This window comes from Electrona antarctica (genome assembly GCF_951216825.1).
Source record: "Electrona antarctica genome assembly, chromosome: 17".
Lineage (NCBI taxonomy): Eukaryota > Metazoa > Chordata > Actinopteri > Myctophiformes > Myctophidae > Electrona > Electrona antarctica.
In genome coordinates, this window is record NC_136798.1 from 2,879,304 (window position 1) to 2,900,117 (window position 20,814).

Here is a 20,814-nt window from a genome sequence, read left to right on the forward strand (position 1 = left end):
GTATGTTTTCTAATCAAAATTAAAAACTCCAAAGTAACTAACTAAAGTTTTCAAATAATTGTAGTGGAGTAAAAGTAACATTTTTGGCTCCGAGATGTAGTGGAGTAGAAGTAAAAGTACTGGAAATTGGAAATACTGAAGTAAAGTACAAATACATCAATTGTACTTAAGTACAGTACTTAAGTAAAAGTACTTAGTTACTTTCCACCACTGAAAACCATTGCAAAACCACGTCCACATAGAGGCAGAATCAAAGTTAGGTATGATGACCATACCTGTAACCTTCAGTTCTCTCACCCCACACTAATCGATTGGTCACCATTGTGTTATGTGAGCAATGACAGAACTCGTGTTGTATTGGCAGAATCCACTTTGTTCCTTTTTGTTTTCCAATCGTCATGATTCGAATTCCCTCGAGATCTGCGACACAAGCTGCTTCCCCTGGTCTCTGTTTCTCATTGAAACACCAAGTTAATTCACAGTCAGTCCTGTGTCCCTACTCAGAACATCTGGAAATGTGAGAGGTCTTGTTCCTCTTGATGGGCAGGGTATAGAGCGTCGCAGTCCCGCCTCCTACCCTGGACCAGGAAATGAAACCCAATGCATTATTCTCATAGACATTTCTTAAAGTATTTATTTAAAGACGGTTACGCCGCGGACAAAGCCAACTCGAGTCGTGACAACTCATGACAACACAAACAATATTTTGGACCAAACAAATAATTACAAAGAAGAAAAACAACAAAAAAAGTGTTGTAACCTGCCGTTTTTTTTTTCTTTCTAATTATTTGTTTGGTCCAAAATATGGTTTGTGTTGTCATGAGTTGTCACGACTCGAGTTGGCTTTGTCCGCGGCGTAACCGTCTTTAAATAAATACTTTAAGAAATGTCTATGAGAATAATGCATTGGGTTTCATTTCCTGGTCCAGGGTAGGAGGCGGGACTGCGACGCTCTATAGTCTCCACAGAAGAATATCCGAAATGACCTGGTCTTTTTCTCTGGCAGTTTCCAGCAAAACTGAGTCTTCTTTCTGCCACAACAACTGAGATGGGAGGGATGCCTCCATAAATCTGAGCTTTAGTGGGATGGTCCCTCCATGAGAGGTTCTGGACATGCATGAATAGTCTTGTGTATGTTCTGTCAAGACGATCCCAAAACTCCTTATTCATTGTCCATGTTTCGGCACCATAAAGAAGGATACTTTCCACACAGGCTTTGAACAGGTTGATCTTGGTAGCTTTTCATTTAGAAGCAGGCATTCTGTCTTTTTGGCATTCAGCAATAGGCCAACTTTGGCTGCTGACACTTCTAGTGATGTTAACAGCTCTTGAGCAGACTATGTGTGTTCAGCAATCGGTGCGATGTCGTCCACATACTAAAAGGTCGGTCAACCACTTTGGACTTTTTGCCAATAGTGGTATTTTGAGACTTGATTTGCCATGCGATGAGAGTGACTGGAATCACGTCTTCTGCCTGGTTTCTTTCTGATGCGCAGAAGCTACAGATATTTGCATATTTGAAACATTCTTACATTGTGGAATTACACACAGACTGCATAATTCAGCTGAGGCTATGGAGCTCTTGCTTAATTCAGGTGCCGGATATTTATTAGAACTAATTTATCTATGGTGGCGTGGGTCTGTAATTGAAGCGCCCAATAGGTATTATCATAAATTACGAATTAATTGATATGGTGTGGGTAATTAGCACCTCTTAATACATTGCACGTTGCCACATGGTCTCACACATAATTATTTTAAGTTTTATTTTGACTTTTGGAGGTCAAACATGATGTGGTTTTCAACAGGGAGAGGATGTCATGCAAGAGGATAATAATTTGAAAGACACTGCGCCACAAAAAGTGACAATTGAAGCCTTAACATTATCCTTATTTCTGTACATTCTGCTCAAGGAGTAACTTGTCGAACCTTTTCAGTGCAGTTACACAGCTACCAAGGCAGCTGTTCAAAAGAAACTTTACTTTCAATTTAATTTACAAGACCAATGTATTGTGAAACATTGTATGAAAAAAGACGTGTTTATTATAGAGAAGACATAGAGAAGAAGGAAAATCACAGCATTGTGATATTTATTCTTTTGCATTATTTACTTGCTACACTACAGGCAAATTACCTGCATGCATATTTCTTGCTAAACAGTACTGTATATGCACAGAACATGGTTTGTATATTGTATCATAAATGCAAAATGTGACAGTTGAATCTCAATATTTTAGTAGTTTGTCGGTTTTTTGTCCAATTTATTTTTGATGGAAAATACAGCATTTGACTTTTCCCCAAGTTGTCCTTTTTATTGCCCTTTGCCATTCTTATTGTACAGTAGGCCACTAATCTGTCTGCAATACACATAGCTCAATTCCTTTGTGAGGTGACTGTACATTAGCATTTTGTGAATTAACAGGAAAAAAAATGTTTTATTAATTTGGAGATTTGTCTCTACAACATACGTACAATATTGACATAGCATCTACTTTTACTATATCAAAAATACACTGCTGCCTATTACACATTTGAGATATAAGACAGGCCTCCCGGAGATGAAAATGGTGATGTATTGCAAAAACATAGGCTACCAACTCCAAGCATCAAAGACATGACTGTTATATTATGTGTTAACATCTTTTAATGCAGTGGTTCTCAAAGTGGGGTCCAGGGACCCTCTGGGTTCCTTTACGGGGCTCCAAATGGACCCTTACAGTACGTTTTAACCCATTTAGGCCTGACCTCAACATTTTAAAGAATTCTTCGAAATCCTCCAGTTTTCTGAAATAAATATTTTCACGATTTTTCAAAAATAGCAGACCTACAAGCTCGTAGCGCGCCACTCGGTGGCGCGCTATGAGCTTGTAGATCTGCTATTTTTCAATAGCTAAATTATAACATAATGTTTAAAACACCAGAAGGGGTTCCCGCCCAACATTGGTTAACAGCAGGCGACAGCCAGACGGATTTTCCGGAAGTGCATTATTAGTCAACGGGACCCTACAGGCAACTACTGGCGATAGAGGCGATAGCAGGGGAACAGGCGATGGTCGGAAAGTGGGCGGAGGAACGTCGGCCGAAAATATAAAAATGATTCATCTTTTGGGCGACGTCGCCCCGGCGATTGGGCGATAGCCAAATTAAATTCAAGCGACGCTCGCCGTTGGTCTCTAAGGTCTCCCGCTGTTAAAAGTTAAAACGTACTGTTACAGATTGGTAGCTTTGAGAGTAACGGGGGTCCTTGAAATTAAAACGTTTGAGAACCAGTTTTATAATGCACCCTGCGGCAGTAGATTGCCTTTGGAGTGTGCGACTGTATGCAATGTGTACGAGTATGGGGTCTGGTGGGGGGGGTTTGTGTTTTGTGGAAAATGTGTGCATGCATTTTGGTCTTCTGCTAGACGAACTTTGGCCGACCCGCTTCTACAACAACGCCACACGCCAGCCGTTTAGCTAACAGCTTGACTTGGCCCAGAATGTCTCCTACAGAGTGAGTGGTTGGCAATGGACTGACTGCACAGGAGGGGGAGAAAGGGAGACGTCTTCTGTCTGCATCATCTCAAACCTCGATGATGTTGATTGATGGCACAGATGGGTGAAACTGCAAAAGGACAGAAGAAATAATGAGCAATAGCAATGAATTTACTTTCCTCCTTTTGTTTAACCACTTTCTCCTCCTATTTTCCCTCTACACCAAACCTCTTTTCCAAAAATATAGGCAATATACAAGTTCACAACTATGTGAGCTTCTAGATCTGACATCTACATCTACTCTGTGGGAAATAAATGGTGTTGTCAAAAGCCACATTTACAGTGTGTGGAATGGTTATTGTGAAACATACCAGTGGAATATCAAGAAATATAATTGTGATCGTTTTTTATTAGCAATTTCGCCACAAGCTATAGGATCTGGATGGACATGCCATGGTTTCATGCGGTTGTTGTACTCCACATACTGTAGCGTTTGTCATATAAAAACTAACCAAATTAAAGGAGAATTCCATGCTAGAATGCTTTCTTACCTTTCTTTGTAGTTGTTACGTCCCCACCAAAGAGGTCCAGGTGTTGTTTTGTGCAAAATTTTGTTTTGGCTATTTCCCCTACCATAAGCCCTCAATGAATTGCATTTGAATGGGGCTATGGGGTGTTATCTTTCCCTTGTGTTGCTACCTTGCCGTGGTGGGAAAGCTTGTGTGTCTCCGTGACTCTGAGGGCTATACCGGAGGGGGTTCATACCCTCGGTAGGTTCAACCAAGCCGGGCAGGTCTCAGGGGAGAGGCCAGACGAAAAGCAGCACCTGGTCCTCCAGGTTGGGGGTTGGGCGTGGGGCTAACAACCCCACCCCGTCAAAAGAACGTTTGTTACAGAAACACGAAAAAGAGAATCAAAAGAAACTAGAGTCCTGGGAGAGGATGGTCCTCCAGCTAGAGGATATATGACACCAAGTAGTGAAAGCCAGACCCATCTGGAAGCTACTGGGCCGACAACCATCATCTCTACCAGGAACACCATTAATATAGGAACATGGAATGTCAGGACCATGTTCGAAACTGGCAAAACAGCACAAGTGGCAGCCGAGATGAGAAGGTACAATCTGGAACTCTTGGGAATCAGTGAGGCAAGGTGGACCGGTTCAGGACAACACAGGTTAACCACAGGGGAGATGTTGTTGTTCTCTGGCCACGAGGAAGACAACGCGCCCCATAGCCAGGGAGTGGCCCTGATGCTGACCAAGGTTGCACAGAGGGCTCTCATTGGATGGGAGGCACATGGCCCAAGGATCCTCACAGCATGTTTTCGAACAGAAAAGAGGAGGATAAATATGGACATCATCCAGTGTTACGCCCCGACCAATGAGAGCGATGAGGATATCAAGGAGGAGTTCTACCACAGACTGCTGTCCATCATCCAGGCCCGCCCAAGACGAAACATCATCGTCACTATGGGCGACTTCAATGCAAAAATCGGCAGCAATAACCAAGGTTACGAAGAGATTATGGGTCAGCAAGGCCTGGGGGAAATGAATGAGAATGGAGAGAGATTCAGCAATTTGTGCGCCACAAGCAACCTAGTTATCGGCGGGAGTTTCTTCCATCACAGAAGGATACACAAGGCAACTTGGGTATCACCGGACATGGTGACAGAAAACCAAATTGATCATGTGTGCATTGGGAAAAAGTTCAGAAGATCTCTTCAAGATGTGCGTGTCAGAAGAGGAGCAGACGTTGCTTCAGACCACCATCTCCTGGTCGCCCGCATAAAACTAAAGTTGAAGAGAAATTGGACAGGAGAAACCAATAAACGCCAGAGGTACAACACCATACCTCTCAAAGAAACAGCCGGGCTAGAAAGGTTTAAGATCACACTCGCAAACAAGTTCCAGGTCCTACAAGAGCAGAGTGAGGAAGAGACCATTGAAGAGAAGTGGCAGTGTATTAAAACAGCAGTGACAGCAACATGTCAGGAAGTATTGGGCAACAAGAAGTATAGCCACAAGGAATGGATGACAGCAGAGACCTTGGAAAGGATAGAGGAGAGGAAAAAGAAGAAGGCAGCTAGAAACAGCAGTCGCACACGGGCTGGGAAAGCTAAAACCCAAGAAGAGTACTCTGAAGCAAACAGGACAGTTAGGAGAAGCATAAGAGCAGACAAGAAGGGCTATATAGAGTCACTGGCAGCAGAGGCAGAGGAGGCGGCACAGCATGGCAACATGAAGACTCTGTATGACACCATTAAAAAGCTTTCAGGAAAGTTCAGCAAACCTGAGAGGCCAGTGAAGGACAAGGAAGGGAATAAAATTCCAGATGCAGAAGGGCAGAAACGTAGATGGGCGGAGCATTTCGAGGAGCTGTTGAACAGACCAGGTCCACTTAACCCAGTGGACATACAGCCAGCGGAAAGTGACCTGCCGATTGCCTGTGATTTCCCTTCCAAGGAAGAGATCCACAAGGCCATAAAACAACTGCGGAATGGGAAGGCTGCAGGGCCAGACAACATTCCAGCAGAAGCACTGAAAGCTGACGTTGAGACCAGCGTCGAAATGCTCTACCCTCTATTTCGGGACATTTGGGAGAAGGAAGAAGTACCAGCAGAGTGGAAAGAGGGCTACCTCATCAAGCTCCCGAAAAAAGGCGATCTAGCTTCCTGTTCCAACTACAGGGGAATTACACTGTTGTCTATTCCAGGGAAGACCTTCAACAGAGTGCTCTTAAACAGGATGAAAGAGGCTGTTGACCCACACCTCCGAGACCATCAAGCTGGTTTCCGTAAGAATAGATCCTGCACGGACCAGATCGCAACGTTGCGGATCATTCTGGAACAATCTTTGGAGTGGAACTCGCCTCTCTATGTAAATTTTATTGACTACGAGAAGGCGTTTGACAGTGTGGATAGACAGACCATCTGGAGACTGCTGAGACACTATGGGGTACCTGAGAAGATCACCAACATTATCAGGAACTCCTATGAAGGGCTGACCTGCAGGGTGGTACACGGGCAGCAACTCACCCATGCCTTCCATGTGAGGACAGGGGTGAGGCAAGGCTGTTTATTGTCACCTTTTCTGTTCCTATTGGCCATCGACTGGGTCATGAAGACATCCACAGCGCAGAAAAGAAATGGCATCCAGTGGACACTTTGGACACAGTTAGATGACCTTGATTTTGCTGATGACCTGGCCCTTCTTTCCCACACTCACCACCAAATGCAAGAGAAAACCAACATAGTCTCATCAAACTCAACACGCCTTGGCCTCACCATCCACAGAGGAAAGAGCAAGGTCCTCAAAATAAATACAGACAGCGTTACCCCCGTTACCCCCATCAACCTAGAAGGTGAAGCACTAGAGGAGGTGGAGAGCTTCACCTATCTAGGCAGTGTTGTCGACAAACAGGGCGGAACAGATGCTGACGTAAAAGTCAGAATTGGCAAGGCAAGAGCAGCTTTCCATCAGCTGAAGAATGTCTGGGGAGCCTCAGATCTTCCCACTAACACAAAGATCAGGATTTTTAATTCTATGGTGAAGCCGGTCCTGCTGTACGGAGCAGAAACCTGGAGAACAACTTTAAACACCATGAAAAGAATCCAGACATTCATAAACACCTGCCTCAGAAGAATCCTCCGAATACGCTGGCCAAATCAAATCAGTAACCGGGAACTGTGGCAGCGAACAACTCAACACCCGGTGGAGGAAGAAATCATCCAAAGGCGCTGGCGATGGATCGGCCACACTCTTCGCAAACCTGCATCCAGCATCACAAGACATGCCCTGTTCTGGAACCCACAAGGGAGAAGGAAGAGGGGCAGACCACGAAACACCTGGCGCCGTGACCTGGATGTAGATGTGAAGAGATCTGGCCACTCATGAGGACAGCTGGAGAAGATGGCCCAGGACCGGGATATCTGGAGAGCTCTTGTTCGTGGCCTATGCCCAAAGTTGGGCTACAGGCGTAAGTAAGTAAGTAAGTATGGGGTGTTATGCTAATTCGCTTATTTCCATCGAAATAAGTAGTAAAGTGTGCCGCTTGGGATATTATTTACATTATGAAGAGAGGATGTATACAAAAAAATAATAATTTTGAGCGATGGAAATAAGCGAATTGGCACAACACCCCATAGCCCCATTCAATTCCCATTCAATTAATAAGGTAGGGGAAATGGCCAATAAGGAGATTTTGCACAAAATAACACCTGGACCTCTTTGGGGACGTAACTACTACAAAGAAAGGTAAGAAAGCCTTCTAGTATGGAATTCTCCTTTAACTGATGAAAAGCAAAATCCTATTTCTATAAGTGGCACTGGGCACACATCCCTTTGCTCCCCCTCCAATACACCCCCGGATTTACAAAAATAAAGAAGGTAGAATGATACATTTCCATAATATTTTCATGGGTCATAGTTTTAGAGGCATTCTTTAATGCCCAGAGTGCCCAAAGTACCAGTATTGCTGACTCAGTCTTTAATTAATTTAATGAATTCAAGACAGTGCATGCATTGAATAATAATACAAATGTTTTTATAATACAAGCCTTGAGTTAAACAGCAGTCACAAAATTCGCTCAAATGAAGAGGAGAACTGATAGAGCCACTGTACATTTAACGCTGTAACTTTTGGGTTACAGCGTTGGGTCATTCATGGTCATTCTGTCAGGTTTAGTGGTGTTTGCTGCATATTTTTTATCTTTTGACCTGACCTGACAAAAAGAGAACCTGGTGCTTCTTGAATTAGCTCAGGTGCCATATGTGACCAAATTTGACTGAGGGACTGCCATTGGATTTTTTTGAATTTTCGTTTTTTCATGTCATGAAAGCAGGGAATCATAGCTTCAAATTGACATATTGGTTGTTCAGTTTGACCCACCAGTTTTGGAGATATGGCTTATAGAGTAATGTCTTGCAGAGAAACAGCGAGTTGAGAAAACAGGCTTGAAAGGTTCACTTCTGTGGTCTCTAACGTTACACCTAGCTACATGTTTAAGCATTTATTTCATATTTACATGTTGATTTCAGCTCTGACACTTATTTCAGACATGCTCTAGTATGTGAAAAGTCTGCCTGTGCTATTAATTCATAAAAAAAAATAAAAAAAACATTTTTCTCCACTGGTGAAAAGCTGGAATTTGCACGATGGCATGCAGGCTCTCAGTCAAATCTGGTCACATATGGCTTAGAAGCATGCACGCTACCTTGCTGCGCAGCAGCCCTCCACCGGGGTGCTCCGGTGTGCTCCTCTCTGAACACGGTTTGGGCTTCTCCTTGCTGCTACTGGAGTCATTGTCCTTGATGATGTCATACTGTCTACAGAACAGGGCAATGACAGCTGCCAAGGTGAGAGATGGACACACACACACACACACACACACACACACACACACACACACACACACAGGGTCAGGTATAGCCATTCATATATATTGGCACCTGCCACTCACAGACCTGTCACCTCATGCTCTGACTGAGCGTGTCACATTGAAAGCCCCATGTTGGATAATGGAATTCAGCTCCCAGCGGTGGGGGGGTTGATGCGTGTGTGTGTGCCTTTATCTCTAAGCTCGCTGGGTTGGAAATTCTCCACAGACTTGCTTGAAAATCAATTAGCTTGCTTGCTTCATTGCAATTTTTTTACTTACAGTAAATATAATGAGATCATTATTTATTGATCCTTCTCCTATAAAGTGCTAGAGTGGGGACCAGTTTATATTCATAATAATCAACTAATTACCAGATGTTAACGTACTGTATAGTGTTTCATATTCAAGTCAGTTAAGCATCTCGATTGGATTGGAAGTACCGTACTTCAATCTCTTCCAATATACTTGATACTTGATAGTTATTTCCTGCGGCAAAGCATGGTGTAAACAGAAAGCATCCGTCATGATTTCCCATTCAACCTCCTCAGCTATTTAATTCTTGTGAGTTCTTGGCGGGAACCCCTTTTGGTGTTTTAAGCATTATGTTATGCTTTGGCTATTGAAAAATAGCAGATCTACAAGCAGAAGCTACGAGCTTGTAGGTCTGCTGTTTTTGAAAAATCGTGAAAATGTGGCCCAAATGTTTGAATATATTCTTTCAGAGCGAACGTTTTTAACTCAAATCTTTGCTTCTGGGGGTGGTCCCTGGAACAACATATTTTCAGATGGGGGGTCCTTGACATGAAAATGTTTGAGAACCACTGATATAGAAACATAGGTTTTTCTGAAAACTGTCATGATTTAGAAAGGCATTTGTAGAATCGTCCTCAGGTCTAAATGGGTTAAGATCTGGTGCCATTGGCATCAAGAAAGTGATTTAGTTTTTAATAATGGCATAATCTAATCATTGATTAACGACATTTTATCGAGTTCAGGAATCAAGCCCTTTTCTATACAGTATGCTTTGCGATAGTAGATAATCCATAACAAATGGCAATAGATAAACTTTTACGTTGGAAGTGCATGAAGCCAAGGACTGAATTAGCTTTCCATTTACCGAAGCGATAAGAGTGACATTCAATTTTCATTTCTATGAATATTTAACAAAGGTGTTGGCTGTTTATTCCAAACGCATGCAAAAGCCATCTGTGATACTGTATTACTAATTCATTAGGTATCCATAAACTACTTATATATTGCAGATTGAACTGACACGGGTAATGAGCTACATTTTAGAGCTCCATAACCACTTAAATCCTTTTGGGCGGGAACCCCTTTTGGTGTTAGCATCCTGTTATGCTTTAGCTATTGAAAAATAGCTAAAGCTAAAGCTATTTTTGAAAAATCGAAGAACGACTGACATAGAAATAGCTTTTTCAGAAAACTGTCAGGATGTAGAAGACATTTTTAGAATCGGATCTCAGGTAATAATGGGTTAAATCCTTTTGTACTTTGTTATCAGGAGGCCACCAAGGGTCTTATACAAGGACTGCTTCTTTCCCCCCTACATCAAACCCCACTAAACGGCCGATCCACAAAGTTTACAATGCGTCACGTGACGTCGCGACATGTGAGTTTGTAAATCTGCTATTTTCCGCCAAATGACACTATACTGTAGTTTCATGTAATTTAATCATAGTCTTTATATGTGTTACCCGCTCTTTCTTTCACCAGCTGGGCTACAGCATGCTGCATTTGTCTTTCTACCCACCTGACCTCCCACACTACTGGTTCCTACTATTTAGGACCTCAGTCTACAGCCCAAGGGGCCTCCCAGCTCCCAGCTAGCTCCCAGGACACCCAGTCTACAGCCCATAAGGGACCTCCCAGCTCCCAGCAGGACACCCAGTCTACAGCCCATAAGGGACCTCCCAGCTCCCAGCAGGACACCCAGTCGCTGGGAGGTCTGTCAGATATGCCAGTTCTCATTGCGCCTCAGCGCTTATTTAATCAGGGCCCTGAAAAGGGAGGGCAAGTGAAGTCACCCTATTAATGCAGAGCTGAAGAGCACAGACTAAGTGATTGATGTGATATCTCTCCAATGTAGCAACACTGCCCAAACAAAAACGAAAAAAAAGACTGTGTCTAGGGATGTCCCCGATCACGTTTTTTGGCTCCCGATCCAATTCCGATCATTTGAAAATGACGTGATCGGCCCCGATTTCCGATCAACTGATCCGATCAGGACAATACGTTAAGTTGTGTCATATTCAAAGTTGTCAGAATATTTTTTTCTTTCAGAATTAGTTTGCTATAACTACTCTATAGTAAAGGATACTGCACTGGATTAATAACTATAGCTATCGGGTTAATTACCGGTATGGAGTTAATGATTAAGCTGCTGTCTAATATATTGATGTATTAGCACATGGACAATTAAGGTGGTTGCACACGCGTTTTTCGGAAAACTGATGGAGAAACGCCGCTAAAAATCCGAAAAACACGCTCTGTGTGCAGGGACCTTTACGGTGTGAAATAGCTGGAATATGTGCAACATGACCAGCGGAGCCTAGAAAATGAAATGAAATGAAATCTATATTTACCCAGGGTATCTGGGCTAAGCTCAAGAACTTGTTTCCAGCCAGGCCCTGCTCATAGAACACATTTCATCGTAGTGGTTGATGCCTTGTTCAAGGGCATTTCAGCGGTGGTAATTTTAACGTGTCGGACGGCTGATTCGAACTGGGAACCTTCCGGTATCTAGACCACGCCGCTATCCGTTCGGCCACCGCTGCCACCGAGATAGATACTATAGGGCTCCATCTGACCATTGTTACTATTTTGAAAATGATTTTAAAATAGTTCAACTAGCCGATCTACATCTACATGTTTGTGAGCTTGTAGATCAGCTATTTTAAAAGGTTTTTTAAAATGGTAAAAATGGCAAATAAGTTTAGGGATAAGGGTTAAGGGGTGGCGCAAGATGAAAACAACCAAGCATATCATGTGAGCATCTAACCACACCAAAGTAGACGGTGTAAACAAGGAAGGACTCGAAGCTTAATACTGTGTGTGTGTGTGTGTGTGTGTGTGTGTGTGTGTGTGTGTGTGTGTGTGTGTGTGTGTGTGTGTGTGTGTGTGTGTGTGTGTGTGTGTGTGTGTGTGTGTGTGTGTGTGTGTGTGTGTGTGAGAATTGCGTGTGTGCTTGTAGAAATGCTATTTCCGCTGAATGTACGCTTTATCATCACATGCCCAGAATAGGGACGCTAGGGTCCATTTGGTTAATATTTTATGTAGGCCTACTCTAGGTATCGCACGCAATGTGGAGTGAGATGGCCAGTGTTTGTTGTGTGTTGTGAAGTGTTTGGAGTGTGCATGACTGTTATGTATTAACCATGTCAGTAATACTGTGTGTGCTTTGACATTTTATTATTATCAATTATGTTTAGCACCCATGTAACTTAGGACATTTCTGCACAGTAACTGGCAACCCTAGTCTTATTCCTTAAAGGGACACTTCACGCTTTTTGAAAAAAAAAAAAAAATGTTAATGATGTTTAGAAGATTTAGAACACTTTCCTGGGGGTCGTTATGTGTGTAATAGTGTTTTAGATTTGAGAAGTGTTCATGATGTCACAGACGCGTGATTATGAATCCCACCAACGTTCTAGGGTAGACCCGCCTCACCATGTGTCTGATTGGCTCCCGGGAAGGCATAATTTTACTGAGGTTAGGCCGTTCGGGTTAGGTTTAGGGGGGTGCATACTTAGTTTAGACTAGTCATTGGTTAGACATGAGTTAAGGTTAGGTTTAGGTGTGCTGCCCCGTGGGGGGTTAGGTTTAGGGTGAGGGTTTGAGATACTGTAGGTTGTAGTTGTAGGAGTGACTGGTCGAATGACTGGTCGCAAAAACGAGAACTGTCAATCACAACGACTACTGGCCAATCACAGCAGGGCTTTCCTAGAACTGCGGTGGGATAAATAATAACGCGTCACAGACTGGTCTCACTTCCTTCCTGGACTACACGTTGTCTCAGTAAAACAGCCCTCCCCCTATCCACAAGGAGGAGCAGTGCACCAAAGCATTATGGGAATTGTAGTCCAGGAAGGAAGTGAGCCCAGTGTCTGTGACATCATGGATACTGCTAAATTCTAAAATATCTAAAACCACATGCATATTACACACACAAAGACCCCCAGGAAAGTGTTCTAAATCTTCTAAACGTCAGTTGTTTTACAAAAAGTGACCCTTTAACCACCTTAATCCTATATACTTGGTTGACCAAAGGTCCCCCTGGGGTCTGTACTTTTAAGTCCCTGACTACTGGCTACACTGAAACGTTGGTTTCTTTTATACTCTGCGTCCTATAATATTTGTTTCTGCACATTGGCTTAAAATAGTGTGCGGCCCCTTTTTGTCTTTCAAAGACTTTTAGAAAAAAAAATGTGCCAAGTTTGTTGAGGATCGATCAGCGCAACAGTGCGCCTCACAAGTCTGCATGTTACGCCCCAGGATAAGGACGCTATGTTCCATGTGGTTAATCGTTAGCATGAATATAACTAACAATTTACAAACGTACCTGCCCACATGAGCAACACCACCACAATGATGATCAAACATACCTGCCCACATGAGCAACACCACCACAATGATGATCAAACATACCTGCCCACATGAGCAACACCACCACAATGATGATCAAACATACCTGCCCACATGAGCAACACCACCACAATGATGATCATCTCCCCTGTTTGTAGATGTCTGGGCTTGTCCAGTCCCTGCACTGTGGGGTCATCTGAGAGAGAGAGAGAGAGAGAGAGAGAGAGAGAGAGAGATCAGAAGTCAATACAGTCAATACGTTGGTGAAAGTATAGGACCCCACTTGACAACCCCTGTGAAGTGTCTGTCCAGCTGTCTCAACGTCACAGTGCTCAAGTCTTCCATCCTTAGGTATGCGGTCAAGTGCAAGCCTGGCTCAGGGAGTAGGACGCCCCTGCCTTGCAGAGTCCCTAGAGGCACTTTGGACTTAACATCATGTCCGGTGTTTTCGAAATCATTAAACCCTAATATTTTGCCTGATTTTGTAACGTAATGTGCTGCTTACATTGTTGCCAATACTTTGAGTTGTTACACCTAATCATGTGTTATTCATAAGAGCACAGTGACTAGAACATTACAACAAACAAAAACATGGTACAGAGTCAGAGACATAGACTTGAAAGGAAGAAGAAAGATAAAAATCAGACCCGTCTGAAGTCAGTGGTGCAACAGTGACACTTGGTGTTGACAATATGCTATTTCCGTGCTCGGACCACAGACACACACACACACATTCCGTGCTCGAACACACAGGGACACGCACACATAGCTGTCTATAGGAGTGGTTGCACCACTCAAAACTAATAACGATTGAAAGTATCATCATGGCAGCTCAGATCTAACGTATAATGTAATTTCTACTCCCAAAGCAGCCATCCTCCCTCCCAGATGGATGTATCAATCTCCGAAATTGGGCACAAAAGTGTGTTTACCTGATGTGAGCATCATGACATTATTTATTTCAGAAGCTGCTGGAGGAGGAAGTATAAGTGTCCATAACCCAATGAGCAATCCTTCTTTAACCCATTTTGACCTGGGAACGATTCTACAAAATGTCTTCTAAATCCTGACAGTTTTCTGAAAAACCCATGTTTCTGTGTCAGTCATTCTCAAACATTTTCATGTCAAGGACCCCCAAAAATATATGTAATTGGCCGCCGACCCCCCATCTGAAAATATGTTATTCCAGGGACCTCCCCAGAAGCAAAGATTTAAGTTAAAAACGTTCGCAGACCTACAAGCTCGTAGCGCGACACTCGGTGCCGCGCTATGAGCTTGGTAGATCTGCTATTTTCCGATAGCTAAAGTGTAACATAATGCTTAAAACACCAAAAGGGGTTCCCGCCAAGAATGGATTAAGAGGATTGACGATGAGCCTAAACTCCTTCTCCTAAACCATCTTTTAACCTGTAAGGATGGAACTCTTCCAGAGCACCACTCTTATCAATTGCTACTCTTTTAGTGAAGCAACTCATCAAGCCATATATATATATATTGGCCCTCAATACCAGAGTGTCAGCTCTCTTTCTTCGTGCGATTGCAATTATCAAGACGGGGTCCACTTATTGGGTTATTGGAGGACTGTTGTATTAGAATAATTTATTGTATGAGTCATAAAGAGAGGGACTCGTTGTGGAAGCATTTACCAATTATAATTATGTAGTAATGATCATTATTCTAATTGACAATTTGCCATGAAACTTGATGTGCACAAGCATATGCTCCCTGCAACTTTTAGTGACCAAGAGACCTTTTCTCTATAGTGCTGCTCTCAGGCTGAAATGCCCAACGTGTGTTGTTTACATAGAACGCCTGATGTCACTCGCTCATCCCCTGGTTCACGGAAGTAATTTCTATCGTTTCATATAAGCATTGTGGTCCAAAAATAAACAAGCCGTCTCGGCGTTATTGTCAGGGAGGTGTCTCTTTATCGTCAGTCACTCATATATGATACAGTCTGTTTCTAGCGAAAATGTAACTAATTCAGTAGCAGTAAAAATAGCGTTTACTCTCAGTCAGTTGATTCGTCATATCCATATGAGTGAAACGGCCGGCATTTTTCAAACACAGTTCTTATATGAGGCGATCTAAAATACCCCTATGGGGATTACAATGCAAATAAAAAGTACATGAACCTGTGGATTTGCGCCCTCTACCGATATTGACGTCAGACTTCGGTGCTCTATTACGTGTTAATCTAGCAGTTAATATATAATATAAAGTTGAGTTTTTCTCAACTTTGACGCTACGCTTTTTGCTGTTGAGCGACTTGAAAACGTGGCACTGCTGGTGTGAATTGTCATGTTGATCCTTTGCCTTTTCCCAACCGTAACCCAATTGAAACCTACATTATTGTCCATTCCCACAGTTATTGAAAATGCGAAATATTCTTTTTTTTCATTTGGTTCTCAAGTCTAGATAATCAAATGATAACCTACTTTTAAGAACGAGGTTTAACGGCAAGGTTTTGTTCCTGAGTGGTGAATCAAAGGAATTAACTAATGACCTGACCTAGTAATGTATGCTGCCTGCTACAGTATACCCTACATATTTCACATTAAGTATTCAGTTTCTCAATGAGAAGTTGCAGTGGATTGTGCTCAACACTTTCCAAGGACACTATGATAATTAGTCCGCCTTGCCCAGAAATCCCATGACGCTCTTTGGGATTGGGAACTGTACAGCAAAGATAAGCACTAATACCCCAGCTGCTCTTAATTGGTACTACAACTCCTCTGCTGATTCATTTCATATGCACATTATTCCTCTTTGTTCTCCTAGTTAAGTATGTTGTAATCAATATGTCCATCAAAGTGTGCCCAGCTCAGCTGTGGCCTTGTGGTTAGTTAGAGTGTCTGCCCTGAGACTGGGAGGTCGGGGTTCGATCCCCGGGCCGGGTCATATGAAAGACTCTAAAAATGGGACCCAGTGCCTCCCTGCTTGGCACTCAGCATCAAGGGTTGGATTGGGGGTAAGTCCCTGCAGCATACTAGCGTCATGTCCAGGGGGTGTACTTGTACATCAAGAATAGATGCCTCACGCTACAGAAACAGGATGCCATATGTGCTTCCATGGCTATCTGCAAGGCTTACTTATGTTGTAATCAATAGCATGCTAACACGATGTCAGTCGGTTACCTTTGTGTTTTGTTCATGGCTAGTTTTGTAATACCCATGCCTGCAGTATCACTTTTTTTTAAAATTCTTATTATTTACTTTTACTACCATTGACATGTTTGGTTTTTATTGTTGTGAAGCACTTTGTGACTATGATGTCTGTGAAATGTTCTCTATAAATAAAATGTATTTACTACTTCCAATTTCATCCTCTGATTTATGTTTTCTACATGTGTCTGGAAAGTGGATTTGTCTATCGCCCCTGGTATTATCACTGAATCTACAGTATGTATAATATGACTTGTGGATGGTGCATTGCATAAATAAATATATATGAATTAAATAGAAACATGTCTGGGGCAAAGTTCCTGACCACAACCTAGGGGTTTGAATCCTCCACGGTGCATCTGGCTTCCGAATGCTCCGTTGTACACAGTTGGCTGTGTTGGAGGGTGTGGTGGGGTAACTATGGTGATCTCTGTGTTGGAGGGTGTGGTGGGGTATGGTGATCTCTGTGTTGGAGGGTGTGGTGGGGTAACTATGGTGATCTCTGATGCTGTGTTGGAGGGTGTGGTGGGGTAACTATGGTGATCTCTGTGTTGGAGGGTGTGGTGGGGTAACTATGGTGATCTCTGATGCTGTGTTGGAGGGTGTGGTGGGGTAACTATGGTGATCTCTGTGTTGGAGGGTGTGGTGGGGTAACTATGGTGATCTCTGTGTTGGAGGGTGTGGTGGGGTAACTATGGTGATCTCTGTGTTGGAGGGTGTGGTGGGGTAACTATGGTGATCTCTGTGTTGGAGGGTGTGGTGGGGTAACTATGGTGATCTCTGTGTTGGAGGGTGTGGTGGGGTAACTATGGTGATCTCTGTGTTGGAGGGTGTGGTGGGGTAACTATGGTGATCTCTGTGTTGGAGGGTGTGGTGGGGTAACTATGGTGATCTCTGTGTTGGAGGGTGTGGTGGGGTAACTATGGTGATCTCTGTGTTGGAGGGTGTGGTGGGGTAACTATGGTGATCTCTGTGTTGGAGGGTGTGGTGGGGTAACTATGGTGATCTCTGTGTTGGAGGGTGTGGTGGGGTAACTATGGTGATCTCTGTGTTGGAGGGTGTGGTGGGGTAACTATGGTGATCTCTGTGTTGGAGGGTGTGGTGGGGTATGGTGATCTCTGTGTTGGAGGGTGTGGTGGGGTATGGTGATCTCTGTGTTGGAGGGTGTGGTGGGGTAACTATGGTGATCTCTGTGTTGGAGGGTGTGGTGGGGTATGGTGATCTCTGTGTTGGAGGGTGTGGTGGGGTATGGTGATCTCTGTGTTGGAGGGTGTGGTGGGGTAACTATGGTGATCTCTGTGTTGGAGGGTGTGGTGGGGTAACTATGGTGATCTCTGTGTTGGAGGGTGTGGTGGGGTAACTATGGTGATCTCTGTGTTGGAGGGTGTGGTGGGGTAACTATGGTGATCTCTGTGTTGGAGGGTGTGGTGGGGTAACTATGGTGATCTCTGTGTTGGAGGGTGTGGTGGGGTAACTATGGTGATCTCTGTGTTGGAGGGTGTGGTGGGGTAACTATGGTGATCTCTGTGTTGGAGGGTGTGGTGGGGTAACTATGGTGATCTCTGTGTTGGAGGGTGTGGTGGGGTAACTATGGTGATCTCTGTGTTGGAGGGTGTGGTGGGGTAACTATGGTGATCTCTGTGTTGGAGGGTGTGGTGGGGTAACTATGGTGATCTCTGTGTTGGAGGGTGTGGTGGGGTAACTATGGTGATCTCTGTGTTGGAGGGTGTGGTGGGGTAACTATGGTGATCTCTGTGTTGGAGGGTGTGGTGGGGTAACTATGGTGATCTCTGTGTTGGAGGGTGTGGTGGGGTAACTATGGTGATCTCTGTGTTGGAGGGTGTGGTGGGGTAACTATGGTGATCTCTGTGTTGGAGGGTGTGGTGGGGTAACTATGGTGATCTCTGTGTTGGAGGGTGTGGTGGGGTAACTATGGTGATCTCTGTGTTGGAGGGTGTGGTGGGGTAACTATGGTGATCTCTGTGTTGGAGGGTGTGGTGGGGTAACTATGGTGATCTCTGTGTTGGAGGGTGTGGTGGGGTAACTATGGTGATCTCTGTGTTGGAGGGTGTGGTGGGGTAACTATGGTGATCTCTGTGTTGGAGGGTGTGGTGGGGTAACTATGGTGATCTCTGTGTTGGAGGGTGTGGTGGGGTATGGTGATCTCTGTGTTGGAGGGTGTGGTGGGGTATGGTGATCTCTGTGTTGGAGGGTGTGGTGGGGTATGGTGATCTCTGTGTTGGAGGGTGTGGTGGGGTATGGTGATCTCTGTGTTGGAGGGTGTGGTGGGGTATGGTGATCTCTGTGTTGGAGGGTGTGGTGGGGTATGGTGATCTCTGTGTTGGAGGGTGTGGTGGGGTATGGTGATCTCTGTGTTGGAGGGTGTGGTGGGGTATGGTGATCTCTGTGTTGGAGGGTGTGGTGGGGTATGGTGATCTCTGTGTTGGAGGGTGTGGTGGGGTATGGTGATCTCTGTGTTGGAGGGTGTGGTGGGGTATGGTGATCTCTGTGTTGGAGGGTGTGGTGGGGTATGGTGATCTCTGTGTTGGAGGGTGTGGTGGGGTATGGTGATCTCTGTGTTGGAGGGTGTGGTGGGGTATGGTGATCTCTGTGTTGGAGGGTGTGGTGGGGTATGGTGATCTCTGTGTTGGAGGGTGTGGTGGGGTATGGTGATCTCTGTGTTGGAGGGTGTGGTGGGGTATGGTGATCTCTGTGTTGGAGGGTGTGGTGGGGTATGGTGATCTCTGTGTTGGAGGGTGTGGTGGGGTATGGTGATCTCTGATGCTGTGTTGGAGGGTGTGGTGGGGTATGGTGATCTCTGATGCTGTGTTGGAGGGTGTGGTGGGGTATGGTGATCTCTGATGCTGTGTTGGAGGGTGTGGTGGGGTATGGCCATCTCTGATGCTGCACTAGCGACTCTTACTGGTTGGTGCGTCTTCGGCAAGGAGAGGAACTAGCTTGTATAGCATGTGTATGCCATCCCAGTTAAAACTCCTCACTCCTCCCAGGCAGGGCCAGATATAGGCATGGGACACGAGTGGGGCAATGCCCCCTAAATTACCTGACTGCCCCACCAAACATGATCGTGCAAAAATCCCAAATTTCAAAGATATTTCAAATGAAAGGGCTTATATTTAAAACTATTTGAAACACTATGCTACTAATTAACCAAAACTGTCGCACCACCAAACCAACACCATGGCGGTGTGGCTCTGCTCATGCAGTGATCTCAGATTAGATTACCTGTGTGCCGAGAGACACAGCTCTGATATCAACAACAACCCCCCCAGAGCAGAGAGACACAGCTCTGATATCAACAACAACCCCCCAGAGCAGAGAGACACAGCTCTGATATCAACAACACCCCCCCAGAGCAGAGAGACACAGCTCTGATATCAACAACAACCCCCCAGAGCAGAGAGACACAGCTCTGATATCAACAACAACCCCCCAGAGCAGAGAGACACAGCTCTGATATCAACAACACCCCCCCAGAGCAGAGAGACACAGCTCTGATATCAACAACAACCCCCCAGAGCAGAGAGACACAGCTCTGATATCAACAACAACCCCCCAGAGCAGAGAGACACAGCTCTGATATCAACAACAACCCCCCAGAGCAGAGAGACACAGCTCTGATATCAACAACAACCCCCCAGAGCAGAGAGACACAGCTCTGATATCAACAACAACCCCCCCAGAGCAGAGAGACACAGCTCTGATATCAACAACAACCCCCCAGATCAGAGAGACACAGCTCTGATATCAACAACACCCCCCCCAGAGCAGAGAGACACAGCTCTGATATCAACAACAACCCCCCAGATCAGAGAGACACAGCTCTGATATCAACAACAACCCCCCAGAGCAGAGAGACACAGCTCTGATATCAACAACAACCCCCCAGATCAGAGAGACACAGCTCTGATATCAACAACAACCCCCCAGATCAGAGAGACACAGCTCTGATATCAACAACAACCCCCCAGAGCAGAGAGACACAGCTCTGATATCAACAACAACCCCCCAGAGCAGAGAGACACAGCTCTGATATCAACAACAACCCCCCAGAGCAGAGAGACACAGCTCTGATATCAACAACAACCCCCCAGATCAGAGAGACACAGCTCTGATATCAACAACAACCCCCCAGAGCAGAGAGACACAGCTCTGATATCAACAACAACCCCCCAGA

At 44.6% G+C, this 20,814-nt stretch overlaps 1 protein-coding gene across 1 annotated transcript in view; it reads right to left on the bottom strand.

The window, feature by feature from the left end:
* Nucleotides 1-3,473: 3,473 nt before the first annotated feature.
* fndc4a (fibronectin type III domain containing 4a) overlaps nt 3,474-20,814 on the bottom strand; it is a 52,471-nt gene continuing 35,130 nt past the window's right edge. Inside the window, exons 4-6 of the mRNA XM_079525864.1 lie at nt 13,562-13,651; nt 8,689-8,822; nt 3,474-3,604 (exon numbers count right to left, since the gene is read on the bottom strand). Of these exons, the coding sequence (XP_079381990.1) occupies nt 3,563-3,604; nt 8,689-8,822; nt 13,562-13,651 (266 nt within the window). The 3' untranslated portion in view covers nt 3,474-3,562. The remainder of the gene's footprint in view (nt 3,605-8,688; nt 8,823-13,561; nt 13,652-20,814) is intronic.